Below are 23,473 nucleotides of genomic sequence, written 5' to 3' on the forward strand. Positions count from 1 at the left end.
CCTTGGGGAGGAGGTTCTACACAACCAGGCAGAGGTTTCCACTTCTGATTCCATTTCAGCCAATCAGAGAATCGGTTTCACCACAAGAATTTTTCAAACTGCTCTCTGATTGGCTGACAACTGGTAAGTATTTCAGCCAATCAGAGAATCAGTTTCACCAAAAGAATTTTTCAAGCTGTTCTCTGATTGGCTGACAACTGGTATTAGCATCCTCAGAAGTGTAAACCTCAGCCCAGTTAAGCAAAGCCTCTCCAAGCTATAATATAACATGTGCATTGAAGCGAAGTTTCTGTGCGGGAGAATGCTGTACCCTTTTTAAGTATGATTTTGAACAAACAGAGTATTAAAGCTCTGTCGTAGTGTGCGTCAGTCGGTTAGTGGAAGGGAGCTGACGAGAAACAAATATTTCTCCAAAGAAATTTTAGCGATGAAATCCATGTACATGGAATAACATGGCTAAACTCTGCCTCAGTGAAAGTTCTAAAGGTGTAACAACCTAAAGAAGTTAGTCTTGTAATGGCAGTATGGAGTGGAGAAAATTGTACTGAATAAATTGTTTTGAAAAGCCATGAGTTTCAATGACTAGTGTCTTGTGTCTTGGTGGGGAGGGGGGCATGTTCTGGTGGGGAGGGGGGCATGATGAGTACATTGAGGCCAGTATAACTCTACAGGTAAAATTTTGATAGAAAGCTGCTGTGTTGAGCAAGTTTCTGTATACTCCATGCTAACCAACAAAATGGCATGCCAGCACAATGCAAAATCATGACAGAATCATAAAGATCTTTGTATAAACACAACAAAAGTCAAACTGTTTTACCTGACAATGGTTCTGAGGTCTGCTGTATCTTCCACATCTCCAAGCAGATCCTATGGTGCCATAAGATAGTATCAAAGCTAGCCATGCAAAAAGTATAGCTGGCCAAAGGGTCAAACGGGCCTGTTTGACTCCCTTTGGCCGGCTTAATACTCTATCTTTGGCCAGCTTTGATGCTATCTTATGGCAACGTAAGATCTGCTTGGAGATTATTTGTAGGTGGGATGAGTAACAACTATTCAGAACACAATGATTAATAAAAACCATCTGAGACAATCTCAACGAGACCACAGAATACCCAGAACAAAAAATACACAAACTCTACATTCTGCTGCAGCATCCAGTATAGCCACCAGGGGGCCCAGACTTGGACCTGAACTTTGTTCTTCCAAGAAGTACACAAGTACCAACTATCATCACAATCCTTGCAGGCGTTCTTTAGTTAAACTGATCACGAATGTCCCGAAAAACACAGACATACTGTCTCAACCACACACATAACATCCTCCATTACTCGTTGATCATGAGGTAAAAACAATACATCCAAAAATTATTTCATCAGGTTGGTAGGTCATTGGATAGTAGAGCGTTCTTTTACACAACCAGTTGAAATTACCTGCTGATGTTTTAATGCCTGTCAGGCATCTTCCTCAGAGCTTCTAACTTAAGTTCTGCTTAAGGATAAGCAGTTAAGATAAGGAAGTCAACTCCAGTAATTTTATGAACTGTGATGAGGGGGGTACAAACTCAGACACGTTTGGGATTGTGTTCTTGCTGCAAAAGCGCCACCTACATCTGTTACATAAAGCAGCGAGAAGCAGAACTCCAGTTAGAAGCTCTGAGGAAGATGTCTGACAGACATCAAAACGTCAGTACTAATATTGACTGGTTGTGTAAAAGAAAACTCTATTATCCAAAAACAACTTATACAATTGTATCCTTTCAGAACAGAATCTTCTGGTCACAGAAAACAATGCGACAACCATGTAGACTTTTCCAGCATTATATCTTTAATCTCATACCAAACTGCTCTTAGTCTTAGAGGTAATACAGTTATGTATCTCTCTCTCTATCGAATGTTTTCTGTACAATTGGATCATCTAACAAAATAAACATCTATCTCTGCATCTCTCTTGTGGTATTGTCCTCAGAGTTTGACAGAAACTTTTGAAATCATTGGTAACTTTTGTCCTTTGTCAGACCCAACAAATAGTTTTGCTTCATTTTTTGGATTGGAATATCTGAATTCATACATAAGGTAAAGATGTATCAAATTCTTGTTATGACCCTTTTGTAATGGTATTGCTACCCACAAAAAATGGGCAATTTTTGGCAACACTCTAAGGGTGGGAGCCAAATAATAATCAGAATTATGTAGACATTGTGAAATGGTTGCCTGATGTAATAAAGAAGTGGCTGATGCAGAATGACAAAGTTTTGAATCAGTAACTGTTATAATTTCCTTACCTCTGTGATGAACTTTGGATACTTTTCTGAGCTAAACTTTTGCACATATGTAGTATGCTTACTTCAGCATCTTAGTAAAGATCAGATACAAATTAATAAAAATGTATTGATAGGGTCTGACAGGACAAAACAATGGATGCAAAGAAATACACTATAATGTATTTATATGACCACCAAATCAGACTGGACAAAATGCTATAACCAGATTATCTATGACCAAAATGAAAAAAAAAAAATTTGTTCAATGTTTTGTGTCAGAGCATGGCTTAAAGTAATAATTATATTCAATCTGTTGGAATTGGACAAGAAAAGCTCCTCTGATTTGGTTACTTGTTCACAGTCAGTTCTTAAATGGTCTACCAAAAATTAATTACTGTAAGGGGTTATGAGAAATCTTAGAGTTTAAATGTAGCTGCTATTGAGCAATATCCTGATCATTTCTATGAAATGTTAAGTATTAAGAAGAAAATGTAATGATACATTCAGTCAGCGCTTCTTCACTGGAGTATGGTGAAAGCAATATGGAAACATAAACTCCACAGACTGTATCAAATCAGTTCAGGGATCCTATAACATATAAATCTAGCATTGAGGAAAAAAATTACACACAGAGCACATCCTCCTCATAGTATGCAACAGTTCATGGAAAATAATTCTCAAAATAACTGAAAAATTTGCCATTTCATGGCCTAATAAAATACTTTTCTTTTAGACCCTGAACTAAGTCAATACAGCCTGTACAATGATAAACCCTTTTTGGTCCAATCAGTGAAAACATTTTGCCTTTCTAATTTATATTCAAAGTCTATTCTCTTCCTCTTTGTCCTTTAATTTGGACTCGCTTTCTTCAACCTTTCTTTCATTGCCATCTAGTGATTCGGTTGTCTGTTTATAAGTCTGTGTATCTGCATTAATTGGAGTTTCTAACTTATGAGATAACAAACTAGAGTTTGTTTTGGATGTACCTCCTCTTGTAGACTCTACCGCAGTTCTGGGTTTCCTCTTTTCTGACAGTTTTTTGGGAGTGGTATTTGTCTGTTGTTGAACCTTTGCAGAGTCCTTTTTTCTAGTTTTTGGTGACGTATGTTTCACGGTCACTTGTTCTCTCAGTTTTCGTTTGCGTCTTGTCTCGACTCCCTGTTTGCCACCTTGCCCTCTAGTGCCTGGAATGGGAACTGCAGTTATACACGTCTCTTCTTTGAAACCAACTGTGTCCTCACTGCTTTTTGTAAACTCGTCAGTGTCTTTCGAAGATTCCACTATTGCAAGGTTATCACAATCCTTTTTTGTATCAACTGGTACAGGACTTGATTCTTTTGTCATTGTTCCCTTTGTGTTCTCATCTATTGTCTGCTGATCTTCTTCTTTGGTACTTTCCCCTGCTTTAACTTCTGTGTCTTTGCATTGTAAAGGCTCTTCTATCTTGTCTTTCTTATCTTTCCTTTCATCCTGACCGATTGACACTATTTGCTGACTTGGAACAGACTGAGCACTGGTTTCACCTAAACTTTGATGACTCTTTTCCACACTGGGACCAGACATAGTTTCTATACTGCTATCAGTTTGCTCCGATATTGTTCGTTGTCTTTTAACGTTTTCTTGTTGTTCAAGCGAGGCTTGTCGGTTACTGTTCCTCTCGTGCGTGCTGATGTGATACTTGTACGACTCTTTGATGGCGTACTCCTTATCGCATCCCTCGTACGGACATTTGAAGTTCTTAACCCCGGAGTGGCGCGTCTGGATGTGCTTGGAGACGTACCGCGCACTCTTGAAAGACCGTTTGCAGTGAGGACACGTGCGTGCAGCAAGATCGCTGCTCTGTGGGCTGTAGCTTCCAGGGCTGATGTTGGCAAGCACGGACGACGGTGGAGCGCCATGCACATTGACCGAGCTCGGCGCACCAGGAGAGATCGGAGACATGGTAGGTGCTGTAACGATAAATGGAACCGACCCCTTTGCTAGTGATATCATCTGGAGCCTATGTTGGGCCCCTGCTGTACTAGGCACTGCAGGAGATGGCGTTTGATGGTGTTGGGGGGTGACCGGCATAAGAAGTCCCGGTGCCGTCATACGAGGTAAAATCTGGGGCTGCCCCGGTGCACCCGGATTTCGTGCCTGCTCCTGTGGAATAAGCAACGGCTGCATGGGTAACGTCGAAGGCATGGAAACTGGGGTACCCACAATTGCTGTCTTTCCGTCGGTCGCCACGACTTGAGGAACGATGGCAAGGGAAGGCTGCATGACGGTTCGGACGCCTGTCGAGTTTGTCGGCAGGGCGGGCTGGATGGGAATGTGAGTTTTGGCCAGCCTTGGTGACATGGGCTGCGCCTGGGCGTACATGATCCCAGGTAACTGCTGGAGAACTTGTCCTGATGTTTGCGGGAGGATGTAGTGAGCAGCTGGGGCCATGGATGACGTGGAGATCCGAAGAGGCACCATGCCTGCAGCCACCCTCATCTGAGGGGCGTACGCCTCCGTTTCTGATATCGTCCTCTCCCGAGTGAACCTCTCGAAGAGGTGCTTCTCTCGCCCTAACTTCTCTGCTTCCGTCTCCGAGATGCTTCGGATCCTTCCGCGAGCAGTCACCTCCTTCTTAAGCCCTACATTCATCAGTGTTTCACTGGACGTTTTGCTACATGAGGGACTAGTTTGAGACTTCAAATCCCCATGTTGAATCAGCTCCCTTCCTGCCGCTCCCTCTGCAGTACCCACCCCCACATCTCCTGTGTTCTTCTGGAGACCAGTTTTTAGAGACCCAGGACTGATCTGTGCCGAACTGCTTCCATCAAGCTGATGTATGCGTTCTTGTCTCTCTACAGCATAGGCGTGCCCCTTTGACCTGAGGTGTTTAGCCAAGTGACCAGGGATACGGAATGCAACCTTACACTCCTTGCACTTGAAAGGCCGCGGGTCATTTGTGGAGTCGACAACTTCAACTTCGTTCCACTCCATGAACTGGGCGTCGGCCTCAACCTTGAGATGGTGGGTTTGCGAGCGCTCGTGTTTACTAAGGTGCCCCTTGGTTCGAAACGACACGGCGCATTCCTTACACGTGAACGGACGCTCCTCTACGTGGGCTCTCATGTGTTCCTGCAACATTCGCCCCCACTGGAAAGCACGTTTGCATAGATGGCATGTGTGGAACTCTTCGACCTGTCCGTCTTTTGTCACAATAACCTTTGTTTGGCTGGAATCACCATCCTGTATGTTAGCATGCATGACTTGTTGAATTTCCCCCTCCAATGGTTTTTCTCTCTCGGAAATTAGCTGCATGGCATCAACAGTTTTTGTACTGATGAGACTTTCATGCTGTGGAGTGGCGTCCTCTCTCTGTGATTGGCTGAGCTTCTCAGCTGTTTCAACTTTGACCTTTGGCTCTGTTGTTTCATTTTTTACCTGGACTTGAGTGTGGTGTAAGTCAGCCTGTCTGTCTGCTTCAGGTACAAGGTGAGGTAACTGCTTAAACTGTGGATTTGTTGAAGGTGGCTTTTTCTCAATAGTGTGCTCCTTTTGCAGACCCTTTTCTTCAGCCACAGATCCAGGCATACTAGACATGACTGGGTTCCCCTTTTCAGCGAGCAAACGAACTGACACGACATCTTGCTTTTGTGGCATTGCTGTCTTTCCTGTCTTATGCCCTGGCAGGGGCTGGTTGGCTGAGATTATTTGAGAGGTCACATAGCCATGCTTGTCCAACAACGGTGGTGGGCTTAGCAACAAGGGGCTAGGAAGGGGTGGGCCATGTGCAAACGTCTTCTGTGGGGTTAGTACAGGCGGTAAAGGAGATGAGACTTGTGGCGTCAAAGAGTTCGGTTTTTCTGGCGTCCGCTGCTCTGGAGGCTGTGGAGGGGGTAGCTGGAAGCTTGTTGGTGGAATTACTGAAGTTTGCGGCTGTTTTAGAGACTGTGTTAGCCCCCAAAACCCCATACCAGCCTGAGTTGAACCGATCGTCAGTGGCGGCGGCACGGTAGCTGGTTTGGTCCGAACCTTTAAGGCTTCAGCGAGCAAGTCAAGTCTACCACTCTCCTGGATTTTCGAGCCATCTTCCTTCCCCTCGAGATCCCTAACAGTCTTCTGTATCGTCTTGGACAGCTCTTCGGGTGCAGGTAGACTTGCGGGCGGTGACGCCAACGGAGTTGGATTCTGGGACAGACTCACCGACTTTCCATAGATGGTGCTCAGGCCTATGCTAGACACAGACAGAGAATGGGGATACATAGAGAACAGTTCCGGCGTTTGCATACTGGATGAGCTAAGAGCACCACCTCCTTGAGAAATGCCCGAATCTTGAATCTCGACAACTTCTTCCTCATCGTCTTCATCATCGTTTTCATTTTCGCTCTCCGTTTCTTCGTCCTCCGCGGAGTCCGTTGTCTCCGCGTCTGAAAACTGGTGATCTTCGACACCGGCATCCTGCCCCGTACTAGAGGCAGTTTCCTCTCCGGTTTCGTCCACTGCCCCATCCTCTACCGGTACACCCGTCTCCAGGCACTTCTTACTGTGAGCCTTGGACTTCATGTGCTTGGTCAGGTTGCCTTTGGTTTTGAAGGAGAAGTTGCAATACTTGCAGTGGTAGGGCCTGACGTCCGTGTGGGTCCTGATGTGCTTCTTCAACATGCTCGGTTTCTTGCAGCGTATTCCGCAATCCTCGCACACATACTTTCCCCGACCCCTCCCTCTCACGTACACATAGTCTTCGTTGGATTTATAACCGCCATCAAAGATTTTCACTCTCAGTGGCTCGTTTTTGGCCCTGATGGCCTCTTTCAGCTTTTTCCTGCTATCTGACACCTCACCCTCTGCCGTCGCCCCCTCTCCTGCTTGTGGTACGGTCTCCTCTTTGGTTGGTTGTGGTGTTTGACCTTTCACCTGTAAGGCTTGTTGCGTTGCTTTTACCTTGTGTCGAGAACTCCAGAAGCTGGATGGAGTCAATATTCCGCCCCTCGGCTGTGTTGAGTTCGCTATCGTTGTGATTCCACGCCGATATTTCCGCTTGTTGACTTGCGAGTTGTACAGAGAGAGATTGCCACGGACATCGATGGAAGAGGGAACGATGTTCCACTTTGCATACATGGAAATAGACTGGTTCGATCCCTGCTCCAAGTGGATTGGTTGAGGCCGGTGGAGGGTACAGAACGTTAAGAGTGCGACTGGCTGCAGGCTGGCCATGACCTCCACAGTTTTGCCGAACTGGTCAGGTTTAATGGCCGCTCCTTGCATCTGTGCGCGCGCCATGGCAACCTTCTGCTGTCTCTGACCCATCCCAATCCCCTGCATGGGTGGAGAGACGAGAGAGCTCTGATTGGTCGGGACAGTCTGCCCGCCGAGTGGTACCGCCATCTGGACCAGCATCCTCTGCTGCCCTCCCGCCCCTGGCATGATGTTTGCTTTGATGATGTTCCCTGTCTGTTCCAGTTTCATGCTCTGCATTTCCCTGGGCGGAGCTGGTGCAGGGACGTTAATGACAACAATATTCTCCTTCCCTCTCTCAAAGGTGACGTAGGGCACCCTGTGTCGTGTTGACGTGTTAGGGTCTGCCCTCGGAGGGTTGCTTTGCCTGTCGTGTTGGACCTCCTCTTGAGCTGTTGTTTGCATCTGTTGACCTCGGCTGTGAAGGACTTGTTCCTCACTTGGCGACTTTTTCAACTGGATTTGAATGTTTGAGGGCGCAGCATGTTGCGAGTGGGGTTCAGTGCCTTGTCCCTGCTGTGAATGGTGTTTGGCAACTTGTGCTGTCTGTTGAGAAAATTGCACAGCCAGCTGTCCCGTGTAAGGTGTCAGCTGCCCAGGAGGACCATGAATTCCTGCTGTCTTCCCTTGATGTGCTGTTCCCTCCTGTCGGTGTGCTGTGCTCTGGATAAACGGTGCTGTACCCATCACTCCCTCCTTTGGTTTTTGTGTTGCGTGGCTGAGAGATTGGGGCAACAATTTCTTCTCTTGCGTCACAGCAAGTGGTGAACTAAGCTGTCCAACATCTGCTGTTCTGGCACTGCTGTTTGCAGCTGATAAAGAGTAGTGTTGTCCAGCTGCAGGAACTGTCACAATCTTATCTAGTGTCACTGCCTGATGAGACTGCTGTCCAATGGAGTATGACGACAGACCACTAGAAAGCTTGTGTTCCGCTGTACCAACAGACTGGAGTGACTGAGTTGAAACCACAGGTGTAGAAACATGCCCTTTCTGTACTTGACTATCATTTCCAAAACTGCTTGGCTTTTCTGAAACAGGTTGCACAAGCTGTTCAGGTCTTACGGCAGAAGATGAAACTTCTTTGTCTCTTTCCATAGCTCGTGTCAAGGATGATACTGCAATATTAGGATCTGCTACAGTACTAGAGACGTCTGGTTTTGTCATGAATGCAGCCGGAGGATCCTTGATGTTTGCCAGGCGATACAGACTCTGGAGTGGCTGTAAGACGTTACCTGATGTCTTCTTAACATCTGCAGCTGTTCCTTGCTGTGACATAGCGGTTTGTAACCCACTTGAGCCCTCCCCCATAGCTAGCCTTGCCTCTGGGTTCGGACTGTGCATTCCTGCATAGAGGAGCTTCTTTTTCGGAGGAAGCTTTTCACTTGGAAGTTGAGAGAAAGTGTCACTCTTTGTTAACAACACAGTCTTCTCCCCTTGTTGGTCTTTTGTTTCCTTTTGTATTGCAGGTTGATAGTTGCTGTGTACCTGTTGGCCTGCCTCCTGACTAGACGAGGATTGACTTGAGTTGGTTTCTAATGGAGTAGAACTACCTTCTGATGGTCTGGCTGCCATGTTGGTTGCACTGGTTGCATAATGGGGTGAATTCTCCCTAACGTTAGGAGACAATACTCTTCCTTCCTCCAAGAAGATTTTCAGCGGGGGTCCCTCTACTGTGGCCTGGCTGCCGCTTTGTTGAAGTGCGGCCATGGCCTGACGTTGGGCCTTTGCTTGCATCTCTTCGTAAAGTTTCCGCTTCTTTGGGCTGTGGAGGACCCGGTCCTCCTTCTGTATCATCCGCACAGAAGTTTGCAACTCCAGGGGATTTGCATAAGTGGGATGTTTTGGGAGATCCCTCTCCGTACTAGACTTCATCATCTCCGTCTGAATCCTGCCTCTACTCAACAGAAGCTCCTTGATCATACTGCTCCCTGTTTCTGGCCCCGCTTGTGTGGCTGTACCGCTTGTCGCTGCGGCCGTACTTGTGAAATGGGCAGACGTTTGCACGCTATTTACATTGATGGGGACAAGAGGGCTCGTGAGTTGTGGCTCTGTCCCTTTCCCTTGAGGCCCGCTCCACTTTTCTGACATTTCCTTCTCTGTGCCTTTCTTATGAGTCATTTGAAAGGAAAGAACTTCAGCCCTTGTGGGAAGCTGTACAACAGGACTTGATCCTCGCGATGAACCGTTGCTAGGCGGGGTTGCTATGAAGCCTGTAGCGGTGACCAATGGGGATGCAGGTGCTGTTGTTGCTATGGCAACCAGGCCCATGGATGGAGAAGGAGACAGTGAGAATGAGATGGTTGTGACTGGAGTCATTGGGGGAATCCCAGCCCCTAGAGTTTGCATTTCAGACAGGTTTCCCAGTGACCCTCTCCTTCCCTGGATGCTCTGTGAGTTCATCTGTTGGGTCACCTCTGGGCTTGACTTCTTCATCAGGTCCAGGTATCCCATGCTTGTCGGTTTGGGCGACTCGATACTCGACCTGCGAGATCCCGACATGCGGCGCGGCTTCACGTTCTCAAGGCTCTGGCTCTCGACAATTGCCTCGTTCTGGTTGATGAGTTGCATGATGCGTTCGTGGAGACTCTCTCGGTCGAGGCTTCGCTGAGGCTGCTGGGATGAGTCCTTGCTGGCGACGTTTGACATGGAGACTGACTTTGACCCGGGGGTCAAAGGTGAAGACATAGTTTGGACAGCCTGTTGCCTAGGAACCATGGAGGTCGGAGTTGACTGCTGTCCTACATCTGGAAGAGAGGACATGGACAATGACATCATGTTTCCAAAGTTGCTCGTTTTCAAAGGAGGCAGGGGGGAGAGGTTGGAAATGGCCATCCGCCGTTGTCGTAAGGCCTCCTGTCGCGACTTGTCCGCGAGGTTCTCCTGTGACTTGGCTGCTAGGCGTTCACGGACGGTTTGCGCCAGCGTCTGCACCGCGGGCCTCATGTGAACCGGCATGTTGACAGGAAGCCCACTCGGTACCTGCGACACCTGTGGCTGGATGAGCACAAACTTGTCCGGATGCATTTGCACTTGGCTGCCCTCCCTGCCCGGTACGAAGTACATGGGCTGTGATTGGTTGGGCTGCGGCGACGGATATGGGACTCTCATCTTGGAGGCCAGCCCCTCGGAAAGTCCAGGGTCATCGGTATTACTTCCGGCTGATGATACTGACATGTGGACGGGCATCGCGTACGAGCTTGGAATCCGCATATTGCTTGCCAGAAGTTTTTGCGCATGGTCGGAGCCTTCGCTGACTTTCCCCTCGACCGTTTCGTCAGAGTCGTCCTCACTGTCTGTTGTGTCGACGCCGTCGTCTATGATGTCATCCATTGCTTCGATCTTCGAGCCATCAGGATTGGTCACCAGGCCTGCTTTAAGCGCATGTGCATGGGACTTACGGTGCTTGTACAAGTTACTTTTGGTCTTAAATGCAAAGCCACATGGTACGCAGGGGTAAGGTCTTTCACCGGTGTGAGACCGAATGTGCTTCTTCAGAACACTTGGTTTGGCACAGCCTCTTCCACAATAAGGACAAACATGCCGGCCAGCCTTCTTCTGCTTCTTCTCCTGCTTGGCCAGCTCTTCTTGCTTCATTGTTTCCACCAAGTCAGTCTTGCCCATAATTTTCGATGCCCTGTACAGCATGTGACTCTCTGCAACCCCAGATTGCTTTGTGTACAGAAGCTTTAAAGCCTGCTGTTCCACAGCTGCATGATACTGCACATCTCCCCTCCCATCATGCACTGCTCTCAGAACACCTGTTGGCATGGCGACTACAGCTGGGCTTTCTGCAGGATGTGACCTTTGACCTGTGGGTTGCTGGGCGGGGCTGTTGCTAACTTGGGGAGGGAATGGCGGTTGCGCTGAGCTTGGCGACCTGTCCATCTTATTCAGCTCAGAGTCCGTAATCTGCAACAGGGCCTCCAGTGCCTCGTTTCTCGCCTGAACCTCCAGGTCGGTCATGTTGGTTTGTTCATCAGGCTCGGTTTGGGCTGATTCTACAACTTCGGTTTTGCCGTCAGGGCTGCTTTTCATTGGCTCCCTTGTTCGCTTGGAGCTGGGCTTCTCTGACACTGCGGTCTTGGGCTTCGGTTTCTCAACGATCTCCTTTTCCACCTCCTTACCAGACTTGGTGTCCTCATCAGCCAGTTCAAACTGGTCCAGCGAGTTTTCGTCGTGGTTGTTGGCCTTTGGAGAAGGTAATTTTGTAGAGGGTTTGGGCTGCCGCTGACCCCTACCGCGACCTTTGCCCCGACCTTTACCCTGTGGTTTCTTCTGCACCTTTCTGCCATTTTGACTGCTTTTGGTGACCTCTGGGTCAGCTTTTGGGGTGGCTTTCTTATTTTTCGTTGCCTGTTGCTGACTCTTATTGTCTTTGTTTGCTGACCGTGTTCCTATCCGTTGTCTCTTGGGCAGCTGTGTGTCAACTTGATCAGGCTTCCCAGCAGCCTGCGCTTCCTCACCTGAAAAATCAAAACAGTCATTAAAAACCATTGAAGTCCAAACCAATCTGAGGCATTACATCAGATTCAAGCATCCACCAATCATAAAAAGTAGCCCAGTGCTCAAAATACTTTTTCAACCAGATTGCCAAGGTGGCAACCTGAGGCAAAGGCCAGGTTGCACCATCAACTTTCAGGTTGCCCTACTTCCAAGTTATCACTTAATCAAATCAGTTACTTATCCATTGTCTTTTCTTCCAGTCACATGTAACTACTGTTTTATCTTATCAAGAAATACATGTTGGTGGGGGAAAAGTGGTATTCCAAGTCCAAAATCTAAGTTGCACTTGAGCAAAATGTGGTTGTGATTGCAAGTGGGCGAGTGAGTATAATAAGCACTGCAGTTGCCTAATTACGACTCATGAATATACTCATAATATGAGTATGAGTAAAACTAAAAGGGCAAGAAATAGGCTCCTACAATTGTACAGTGGTAATTAGAAAGAGTTAAGAAATAATGTTAACCTTTGACTTCTTCTCCATCCTCCTCTGGAGTTGGACTGCTGGTCTCATTCACCTTCCTCAGCAGCTCTTCTGCCTCCTCTCTTTGCCCTGAGAAAAAAGTAAAATGGGTCATACTTAATTAGCATAGTCTGGTACCACTTGGTTTCTGGGCAATTTGTCTAACAGTTAAGGTTAGTGAAGATTGTTATTGTTTTTCATTTGTTTCACGTAACCAGAAAACTACATTGTACTTACAGTAGGTGTAACGCAGCAATGTTGTAGAGTAATTACAAGCTACATAAGTCCATACTGTAAAGTTTGATCTGCTCAAAGTGTTGCTCTCCTAAAACACAGCGGGCTGCCAGCTATATACCATATACATGTCCCACACAAAAGGATGGATAAAAATTATATCTAAGTGAATTCTACAATGTCAAGAGCCATTCCCAAGAGCACAACATTGGGGCAAATCTTTAGAGTTCTATCATGTGTGTCAACATCTGCACACTTGCCATCAAGACCTGTGAATTTTTTTTTTTCATAGAGATTTTAACTTATGATCAGAACATCTAGATTCTTAGTGATCAAGTTCATCAACCCTAGCCATAGGGCAACCTTGCCACCACACTATGTGCAATGTGTGCCTCAGAAATCTGATGGTCTTTCGGCCTTGTTCACATGTGCATGTACATGTATCTTAATGTCTTCATGCAGCCACAGGTCTGAGAAAAAAGGTACTTTGTAGTGTACTGAGCTCAAGTGTCCTACATTTAAGACAACCCTACCCTGTACATGCATAATACACACATAAGTAATAAAATAAGGTTGTTGTCTAAGCCACTAATCAACACCAGCAGTACATAATCTATCAACCATAAGATGATCATAAGATGCTTCACAAGGTGCTTTCTTTTGTTCTCTTTATGTACTGTTACATCCTGTTTACAACCATCCTTTCACCTGTAACAGGTAAGTAAACAGGTAAACAGTGGCACCTGCTGTGTTCTACAAACATGCTAAAAATAGACCTGAGTACTGTAGAACAAGAAATGTTCACGGCGGTTTTATGTTTTTTAGTGCCACAGTGACCTGTTTATACCCTCGAATACAAACTTTTCCCTTTTACAGCTAAACCCTACATTGCAGCTTCAGTTGCGAACTTAAGTGTAGAACATTCTACTTTCGCCGTACACCAAAATGAAATCGCCAACATTTTCCGTTTTACGGTATTATAAAACCACCACTGTCCACCCCTACTCCTTGGAAGCAATGGTACAGTCCCTGGATGGGTACGGGTAGTATATATTTGGCAACAACAGTGGCCAGGTTTGTGACGCAGATGGCAACATGGCAGCATTTGTTGCTAAGGGAAGCCACATCCATTACAGGCATGACTTCATGCCTTAAAAAAAGGGAGTGTCTCAAAAGTTCAACTATGAATCGACAAATCAATATTTCATTTCACTCATGCTTGCTCAACTTTTACACTGAAATTTGTATTATATTACCCAACATAAGGAATGACATTGACAAACAGAGAGATAACACCAACATGTTTTCTTGTTTTCGTTCTCGACTATATGAAGAACAATTCAGCCAGGCATCATATTGCAAACTGATATTAAGGGGCTGTGCATATGTGACAAAAACTCAAATCTGCACAAATCCACTCAGAAATATGGGTCCGGCACAAAAACACATGGAAATCACAAATTGAGAACGTTAACTGCACAGTGTCTTTACTTGAAATTTTTTAGAAGCAACTACAAATCCAACTAGAGTTCAACGAACCCATCTCTTCGCCAAATAATCATGCCTTTATTTAAGACTTTAAGGTCTTATTCATGTATTACTAAATAGCAAATGACTGCATGAACTGTGTTCCTCACATGCAAACACACAAACATTACCAAAACCAGACTGTGACCTGACAGATAACCTGGTAGCATCCCTGGTCAATCAGAATTTCATGCTTGTCAATTTAGACTTTGTCCCCAGTGTAAGGGCGTCCTCAAGCAAACCATCTGTATAACAGCTGTGTCCATAGATATAGGTCAAAATGAGATATATAGAGAACAGTTTATTTCTGTTAATAAGTTTTGCTGCAGTACCTTAGGAAGCCGCTAGGGGGCCCACAATCATAATTTATCTTCGTTTTCCTGACCCCTACCCACCTACCAAATATCATCAGGATTTTTTCAAGGCTTCTCGAGTTATGCATTCCACAAACAAAAGGACGCACACACTCGGCCCACTACCGTCCTAACGGAAAATGCTACGTCAACTATTTTCGAACACAACCTTCTTTTCCGCAGCCGCTACTCAAATACTAAATATCATGAAAATCCATACACAGCTTCTTGAGTTATATGCTGTTGGCATGGATTTATGAACTTTCCTCATTAATTATGCAAATAAGCTACTGATTTGCATAATTAGTATTACATTGTATAAGTCATCACTCATTCTATCTACATACCGAAAATCCTGATGATCTGTTTACACGTTCTCAAGTTATCCTCGTCCAAAGTTTGAACGGAAATCGGTGCCTGCAGTTCCCAAAAATCCGCTAGGGGGTCCAAACTCACAGCACTTACTCTCTGTTTCAAGGGCTATCTACTACTCAAAAATCATGACCACAGCATGTCCAGAACACGAAGTGCCAAAATTAAAAGTTTTGCTGCAGTACCTTAGACAGACACTAGGGTGCCCATTATCGAACTTGACCTTCGTTTTCCTAACCCCAATCCACCTAACAAATATAATCAGGATCCATTCAAGGGTTCTCGAGTTATCTTGCTTACAGACAAACGCACTTACATACAAATCCCGCTACAGCACCATAGGTAAGAGCCAGGTAAACCATTTTCGCACTTGACCTTCCTCTCCAAAACCGCTACACACCTACCAAGTTTCGTGAAAATCGCCCAGCTAGATTTTGACTTATGCTGCCAAAAACAAACCGCAAAAAACATACCAAGCTCGCTGCAGTACCGTAGGAAAACGCCAGGTAAACCGTTTTCAAACTTGGCATTCCTTTCGATAACTGCTACACACCTACCAAAAATCACAAAGTTCCATCCACAATTTCTCGAGTTATATGCTGTTGACCTACATACAGACCCAAGTCAAGCAATCTCATACTCTTCTTGGCGAAGAGAATTACTAGAATATGAAAAGTGGAACAGTTACTGTATGACATCTTTTTTCCGGGACAGGGTATTTCTTCTACATTTGTACATACATGTAAAACTGTTCCTTTGATTTTACTTAGGACTGATTTTTAACCTTTGCCATGGTCCCCAGGTATCACATTCAGCTGCGCAGGTAAATAATGGCCCTTCTATGACGCACATCCACCCACTGACAATGAGCCAATTTTCCCCCGAGTATTCCTGGGTCAAACACTTGATGATGCATGTATTGCAGGTGTTTTAGAAATTGTGCCACACTTTTGTCAGTTTTGATGACTACAGTCACTGTGCATATAAATTTATGACAGAGACAATTGTCCTTAATATTTTTTTCTGCAAATTTTCACTCTCCCATTGAAATAAAAGGCCTATGTACTAGTATGTAGTACACTGTTGCAATTTTTCTGAGCACTGATTTTTTCTTCATTGAGCAATTCAGCTAGTAAAAAATAAAATTGCAACATTCAAAGTAGTATTCTTGAATTGTATGTCATAGCAGGATATGAAAGTGGTTAAATAGAATATGTTGTATACTAGTAACTACTGGTGTGTTGTACTTTAACTTACATAACCTTAAAATTGAATTACTTAAGTGCACTGGTGTACTCTGTCAAAAAAATGGTGCACAGGTCCAATTTCGGGTGCACAAAAGTGTGCATTATGCACCCAGAATTTCAAGCCCTGACCCTCACCCCCAATTCTTTCATTTGACAGAACCTTGCTGCTAATGATGGACCAAAACTATGTAGCCACTTCATCATCTTGACAGACAAAATTGGCTTGTCTAATTTGAAAAAGGTAAGAATTAACTTGTCAAGTCCCACCAGGGAGTATGCATCAATTTGCAGGGATGTCTGTAGCTAGAGAAAACCGTGCCTAAAGAGGCGGAAAAACGTAGCGATTCCTGTTTCATAAACATCCAAGCGGCCACCCCTCGACTTCTATCCAAATGGTACCTCCCAATGAGTTGGGTGCTTGTCCGAAATCCACCCCAGACAGAAGGCTATTTATAAATGCCCACAGTACTACATCATTACATTGGCTGCTGGCCAACCCAGAATACTTCAAAGCTTCCCACAGCATGATGTCATACCCTTGGCACCTGGCTGCTGATTGGTTGCTAGGGGGGATGATTGACAGGTCTATGGGCTGATAATAGCAGCATGTGATGCTTGGTGCCTGGAGAGGGGATAATGTAGGGGAGGGTTGGGCAACTGGGACAAAGCCGTGGCGTGTCTTGTTTGGCGAGAACGGGCAGGTGACTAGAGGGCAGTAAACAAAACGTGGCCTGATCCCAGAGGCGAGGGGGAACGCGGGGCGGAACTGACGCTATTGGCTAATGAGGAATTCACCACGATAAACTAACACTGGGGTTTTTCCAGGGTTATTCTTGGGAAAATGTGGGAGAAACATGGAAACTGTGGTTTACCAACTTGTCAATTTCAAATTATGTGACCAAATTATCTGTTTACATTGCAGGTTCTTTTGAATAGTGTTCTTTTGTTTCTCATTTTCCAGAATTGCAATAACTTAAAAATACACTATTTTCCAATCTTTTTCTTTGCTCAGTAACTGGTATGTGTTACTCCAAATGTCCAATACTGTCCACCAACCCTTTTTTTAGGCTGCCAAATTGCAAGCCACCTTAATTTTTTTTTTTGCAAACTGAAATTGTTGCTACAAACTCCTGTTGTGCATTTCAAGCCCTAGGGTAGGCAGAAATATTATGGTTCCTATTTCCTGATATGTATATCAACAAATATGCCACTTTCAACCAGAACTAACTAGTTTCTACTAGATCATTTCTTTGTCCTATCAAAATTCTGGTCACAACTGAAATAGGAGGTGTAAAAAACAAAATAAGGAAGTTTTGGGAAAAAAATACAGCAACCACAGGTGACGTTTCAATTAAAGGGCCATTCACTAATAATTCTGAAACTACATAACAATTCTTTTTGGGGCACTTTCACTGCCCATCCAAAAGTGAAAATTTTATTTAACAAATGGAAAGTGAACACATTTTCTTTTACTTAGTTTTAGCATTCATGTAAGAGGTGAGAAAGGAAACAAAATTAAAATTTGCTAGTAGTCAACCACCAATACAATACAAGAACATCCACTATATTTTGTTACATGTGACGTAAAAATCATTTATAACCTAGAAAAGAAGAAATGTTCAATTCTGTTTATGTCAAATCTGTTTGGGCAACAACCAATTTACATAGTTGTACTAGTACGTGTATGCAATGTAATATAGATATATGGCATATTTTTGTCGCCTACTTTTTCAAAATAGTCTACAACATTTAGGTACCTTGTGTTAATTGGTATAGGTGTAAGATTTCTGCTGAAATATTTCTATTGTTTTAAAAGTTATGCAAAGCCTTGTCACACATAAATGTCTACCTTGTTTATTTCTTCAGTTTGAAATCTCGCCAAAAAAGGCTGACATCACTAAAGTTCTAAAAATACCAACAAAAATTGCCAATTCTTAAAATATGCCACTTGCGTTTGGTACTGGTGTTTCCGATCTATAAATTAGTATAATAAATCAGTGGTTGTAAGATACTCAACAAAAATAAACAACTGCAAGGTATTTCTACAAACCTTCTTCCTATTGTAACCAGTGCAAGGTACTTTAGGTGGCCAAAGGATGAAAAAATGCAGTGTCATCATGATTCAAAATAGTTCTTAGCATCATCTACTGTGTGTTGACTGTACATATTAATTATTGTTCTAAAAATCATACTCTTAAACGGTAAAGGGGAGCGGGACTATCAAAGAAGTAAAGACTGATACAATGAAACTCGTCTAATATTGTAGCAACTACATGTATTTCACTTACATATATTTAGGAAATGGTCAAAGTAGACTGAATTTTTTTTTAAATGCTTGTGTCAATGGGAAATTAACCCAAGCCCCAGCCACAGCCACCAAAAAGCATCCACAAATGAACACTTGCCGTAACCATTGAGTTGTAGGTATTTTGTCTCCAAGCACACAATTTTTACGGACTTAAAAAGATAGATTGCGGCAAACACCACCGCCTTAATTTCATACATAGAATGGAATTAAAAAGTTCAATACAGTACATGCATATTTGCATGGTCCGAAAGGTGTTTTCCAAAATTGATTTTCACCCATGCATTTTTATTTATCAACCTCTACCTATACTACTTTGCTTTCAATTGTTCATCAAAATTACTTAGTAGTAGTCTTGCCTCTTTTGCCTTTAAATTCTCTTCTTAAATTTTGCAATATTTTGGCAAAAGGGAGAGCCTTTATTATAATCATAACCTTATCTTCTTCATCACGACATATGCTCCATCTTTATAAACAGGAGCGTCTATAAATAGTTCTTACCTCAGCCCTTGAGCTGGGAGAGAGCCAAGCGACCAATCGAACCAAGCACATTACCCAAGCCCACATAGGCGTCACTTCGAGATACATGCCGAGTAAGTGGGGGGGGGGGGGGGAATTTCCGTGTACGTACAAAAGCTTGACACAGTTCTACACCATTCTTCAGTAAACATCTAGTAAGTAAGTTGTGCAAATATCCTGTATCGTAGTACAGCCTTCGCAACTCACTTATCTGTTTTCTACACGTGTTCAACCTTCTTTAAGAAAAATCAAGGTAGTTACAGTCAATACTGCCCAAGATGACCACTCAATAAACTCAGGTGTATGCGGACAGGTGGTCACTATAATATAGACAGAATTTTTAATGCTTGTGTCAATAGGGAAAATTATCTAAGGAACCCCAAACAGTGCTCAAATTCGCAAAGTGGTCCTTATGTAACTTGTAAGATAATACAACAACTCTATATATGAACTTTAAACTTTTATTCTGTATATTCTCTAAATGCTCAATTTTTTTCTAAAGTTTCATAACTGAATGGTACAGTCCTAAGCATCTGTTTCATTGTTTGTCTAAACTTCAGCTAGTTTTTCTTGAATAATATTTATACAGTTCTTTAACCTTTCCCTTGCTTTGGTCCACCTTTTTTACCAAAATCATAATAACTAGAGCAGAGCTTTGCACAACAAGGGTTGTCCTGAGTCAATAATGAATGCTAGCATTGGAGGTTATTGTACGAAGTCTAAAGTACAATGTACAAGTGTGCACATGGGCCAAAGCGTCCCTTTGAAAAAGGGGGTGGGTACTGGTGGCTCGCCTGGGTGCCATATTCTAGTTGTTCTTCCACGGCCCCCATACTCGTTTCTAACTAACTAGTTCGTAGAGAGTATGGGAGACACAGAAACATTAGGATGGCACCTGCATATAGGCTAGATAATTATTTTGGATGTTAGCCTCTTCATTGTCCCTATTCTCAATTCTTTAAGTGCTTTTTGCAGTCATCAACATTTTCCATTGACAGTCTAGTACAATGCTATCCTCCTAATTTTTCTGGCAGGCAGTTTCAGCTTTATCTAAAGAAAAAAAACATTATCCTTTTTCAATGTGGCATATTACTTTTTGCAACATACTAGTAAAATGCTGGATAGCAATACTAGTATAAAACTGAATATTGAATCATACAATTTAACTTTTGTCTGAATCTTTATGTGCAGAAATCTTAATTTTACTGAGGCTAGATGGTTGAAAATAAAATAAACTGATTATTTATGAGTTAAACCCCTTGAATCATATTGTATTCCAAAGCCTTTACAAAATCTACAAATATCACAAAAACAACTGGTATTGTCAAGTGATTGGCGACTAGGAAGAGGGGCATATGGGGTGTTTTTGTTACCTCTTTAAACATCCCCATGAGATTACTAAAAAGCTGTTGTTGCTACCTGTACAACAGGTGTCACAATAACAGGTGTTGTTTTCCACCTGTACCTTCATCAACAGAAAATTAAGGAATGAGAACTGAAAAAAAGTCCAACAGAAAGGAGGAAATGGGTCTAAAATTTGCCTGCACACAATGTACATGCTCTACATTGTACTATGTAGCCCCTAAGGGATAGTATTACTATTAGACTACTGTAATTGTGTTTTGACCTATTTTTTGTTCATTCATTGGAAGGTTCCTCAAACTATGTAACTTGAACCAATGTGTACTTTCTACTATCATACTACATCTACAGTGTAGTATGAGACCACGAACTAGAGAAAAAAAAATCATGTTAAAGAAATCATTGAATGCATCGCAACTGTACATCTTTTTGACAAGCAAATCGCATTAAAAAAGGTAGAATTACAGAATTTAAATGACCGCAAAACTGTATGTTTTCTAGGAAACCCCTTCCCTAATCAAGAAAATACATTTTGCCTATGGTTGCCAGGATGTAGTCCTACAGTTTTCCCCATGACTGGTGTAACCTGGCTAGCTTCCATGAATTTCACATGCCCCAACATTCCGCTACCAAACCAATGACGTCAGTTTCAATAATGATTAGCAATGGCAAATTCCCGATAAAAATGGCCGTTCATGAAGAAAATGACGATGCATATTTTCTATTTTTCAATGTTTTTGCAGTTTGTGAGCTTAAGAAACAAAAACAAGGACAACAAACGTGTCACATGATAATGAGCCTAGAGGCAAACAGCAGGCACTCTAACAACAACCTGTTCACCCCTATCAACTCTTTCGAGTGGAATCGCCCACAACGTATTTCGAGATTCCCCACAAAAATCGACGAAACTGGGCCATTTTCTGCCACAAGAGTGGACGGAGAGGGTGTAGTGGTCATCAGGGGACGTGGTGGATTGATGCTGTGGTCAGAAATGTGGGCAAAATTGTCCGTTTCGGCCGCAAACAAGCCCGAATCGAGCGCTGACCTCAGAGTCATACTACTCACCACTCGCTACTCGTGAATACATAATAAGGGCAACCCCAAAACATGGCAAGGTATTTCCCCATAGTTCTACCTCAAACCTTCCTCAATTTCCGCCCAAACTACCGCAAACGCAGCAAAAATATCGCTTTCCATAACAGCCAACAAACCTAGGATGCCAAAAATGGCGACTTTACGGAAAAGGAAGGTAGATTTGTTGGAGAAAATGCTTACGTTTCAACGGCTTTGGGTTGACTTGTTTCCGACGTGGCATGGTCTTAAGTCCCTGGTTTCTGCGAAGTTATGGCGGAATTCCCCACAAAGTGTGCGCGGACATGTCCTCTGGACTTTCTCCGACAACTCAGCAAGTCCTCTACCTCCTATTTGTGGCGTAAAACTCGGTATTCCAGGTGGAAATGTCGCGAAAAGTGCAAGTTTAACTGGCTTTCTCTCCCAGACAAAAAAACAAGAGCTGGGAATGACGTCATGGATCCCCCGCCACGCCCCAGAGCGAGGCTAGACGGAGATCCCGGAGTTTTACCGCCCACAAATAATTATCCCTCCGCGCTGGGTTTTCCCAGGAATTCTCCAAGATTCCTTCTTTCATTTCCACCTCAAGTATTTAAAACTGATAGAATAATAAATCTCTTATTATAATATTTGGACAGAATTGGGGAAAATTGGTAAGAATGGTGTGTTTGATGGGTTCAGGTTGATGCAAAAGGGGAAGAAAAGAGTGCGGTGTTTACACGCGGAGTGATCGCGGAGCAGCCCGACCTGCGGGTTTTCACAAGGCGAGGTCACGTGACCGGATGGTCATGCCGCCCAGGCAACAGCGGCGTGACTCATTCATGAAACTCCTGACGTCTGGCGCGCCAAAATTACCCGCCAAATTTAAAAACACCAGCCTTGTACATGTCATCACGTAGTAGGTGTTCAGGTAAACATTTCAACATTTTCAAGGGCCATGAATTGAAATTTGCAAGGCAATAAATCGTAGGTCATGGCAAGTAATGGCAAGAACCAATGAGAGGAGAGAGGGAGAGAGAGAGAGAGAGAGAGAAGAGAAGAGAAGAGAAAAGAATACTACAATGAAATAAATAGTACATGAAAGAGGTCCAAAGAGAGCCAACCTATCCTTATGTCCCCTTCCTAAAAAAACTGGATTTGTTTTATTTTTTGTTTAATGTCGGATTTCGTGAATCCACGATGATCGCGAATCCATGTGCAATAAAGGTCTCCATTCATTCATTCATTATTAGCTGCCGATTCTCTTCGATTTACAGAGAAATAGTAATGGACAACCTCAAAGCGCTATTCCAGTGCATTCAGAACTAAGCAAGGCAGTGTGCACTAGCTTCATATTTGCTGAACTGTGATTGGTTAAGTCACCTATAGGGCAGCTTTCGCCTGACAAAGCTAGAAGAATTGTTGATAATCACGACTTGGTGCTCCTCCAAAAATAAACACCGTCGGTCAAGAAGTCTGCGATGAAGGTAGTAAAATGCCAACCAGTGCAGTGTGGTTACTATATTCATTTTGTGTGGTGAACTTTTATCTTCGCATTCTCAAGTTATGTTAAACAAATGTGCACTGTGATACCTTAGCAAGCAAATTAAATGACTTTCGTTGCATCATAGTTATTCATATACTAGTCTTGTGCATTTTGTTGTAGACTAATGCTATTTTGTAACGCCGATTACTAACGCCGACTGGCGGTTTAAAGGAATAAGGCAGCTTTTAGAAGTAGGGACACTGGCAAGTATAACTACTGAAGGAGCCTTAGGTTACTTCAGGGCAACGATACTGGTCTTTTTTTTCGAGAAAGCGAGAAAGAGTGCCGCTGTGTGTGTGTGTGTGTGTGTGTGTGTGTGTGTGTGTGTGTGTGTGTGTGTGTGTGTGTGCGCGCGCGTGTGTGTGTGTGTGTTTGTGTGTGTGTGTGTGTGTGTGTGTGTGCGCGCGCGTGTGTGTGTGTGTGTTTATGTGTGTCATGTGTGCGTGTGTGTTTGTGTGTGTGTGTGCGCGCGCGCGTGTGTGTGTGTGTTTGTGTGTGTCATGTGTTTGTGTGTGTTTGTGTG

General features: G+C 43.7%; 1 protein-coding gene across 1 annotated transcript; it reads right to left on the bottom strand.

Annotated features, from left to right (window-relative positions):
- Positions 1-1,801: 1,801 nt before the first annotated feature.
- On the bottom strand, positions 1,802-21,961 carry LOC118404118 (transcription factor HIVEP3-like). The gene is made up of 3 exons (XM_035803109.1): positions 21,630-21,961; positions 12,439-12,525; positions 1,802-11,934 (listed from the first exon to the last, which is right to left on the bottom strand). The coding sequence occupies exons 1-3, from the start codon at positions 21,667-21,669 to the stop codon at positions 3,080-3,082; spliced, it is 8,982 nt and encodes a 2,993-aa protein (XP_035659002.1). The 5' UTR covers positions 21,670-21,961; the 3' UTR covers positions 1,802-3,079.
- Positions 21,962-23,473: the final 1,512 nt, after the last annotated feature.

The sequence above is a fragment of the Branchiostoma floridae genome, chromosome 17, assembly GCF_000003815.2.
Source record: "Branchiostoma floridae strain S238N-H82 chromosome 17, Bfl_VNyyK, whole genome shotgun sequence".
NCBI classification, from domain to species: domain Eukaryota; kingdom Metazoa; phylum Chordata; class Leptocardii; order Amphioxiformes; family Branchiostomatidae; genus Branchiostoma; species Branchiostoma floridae.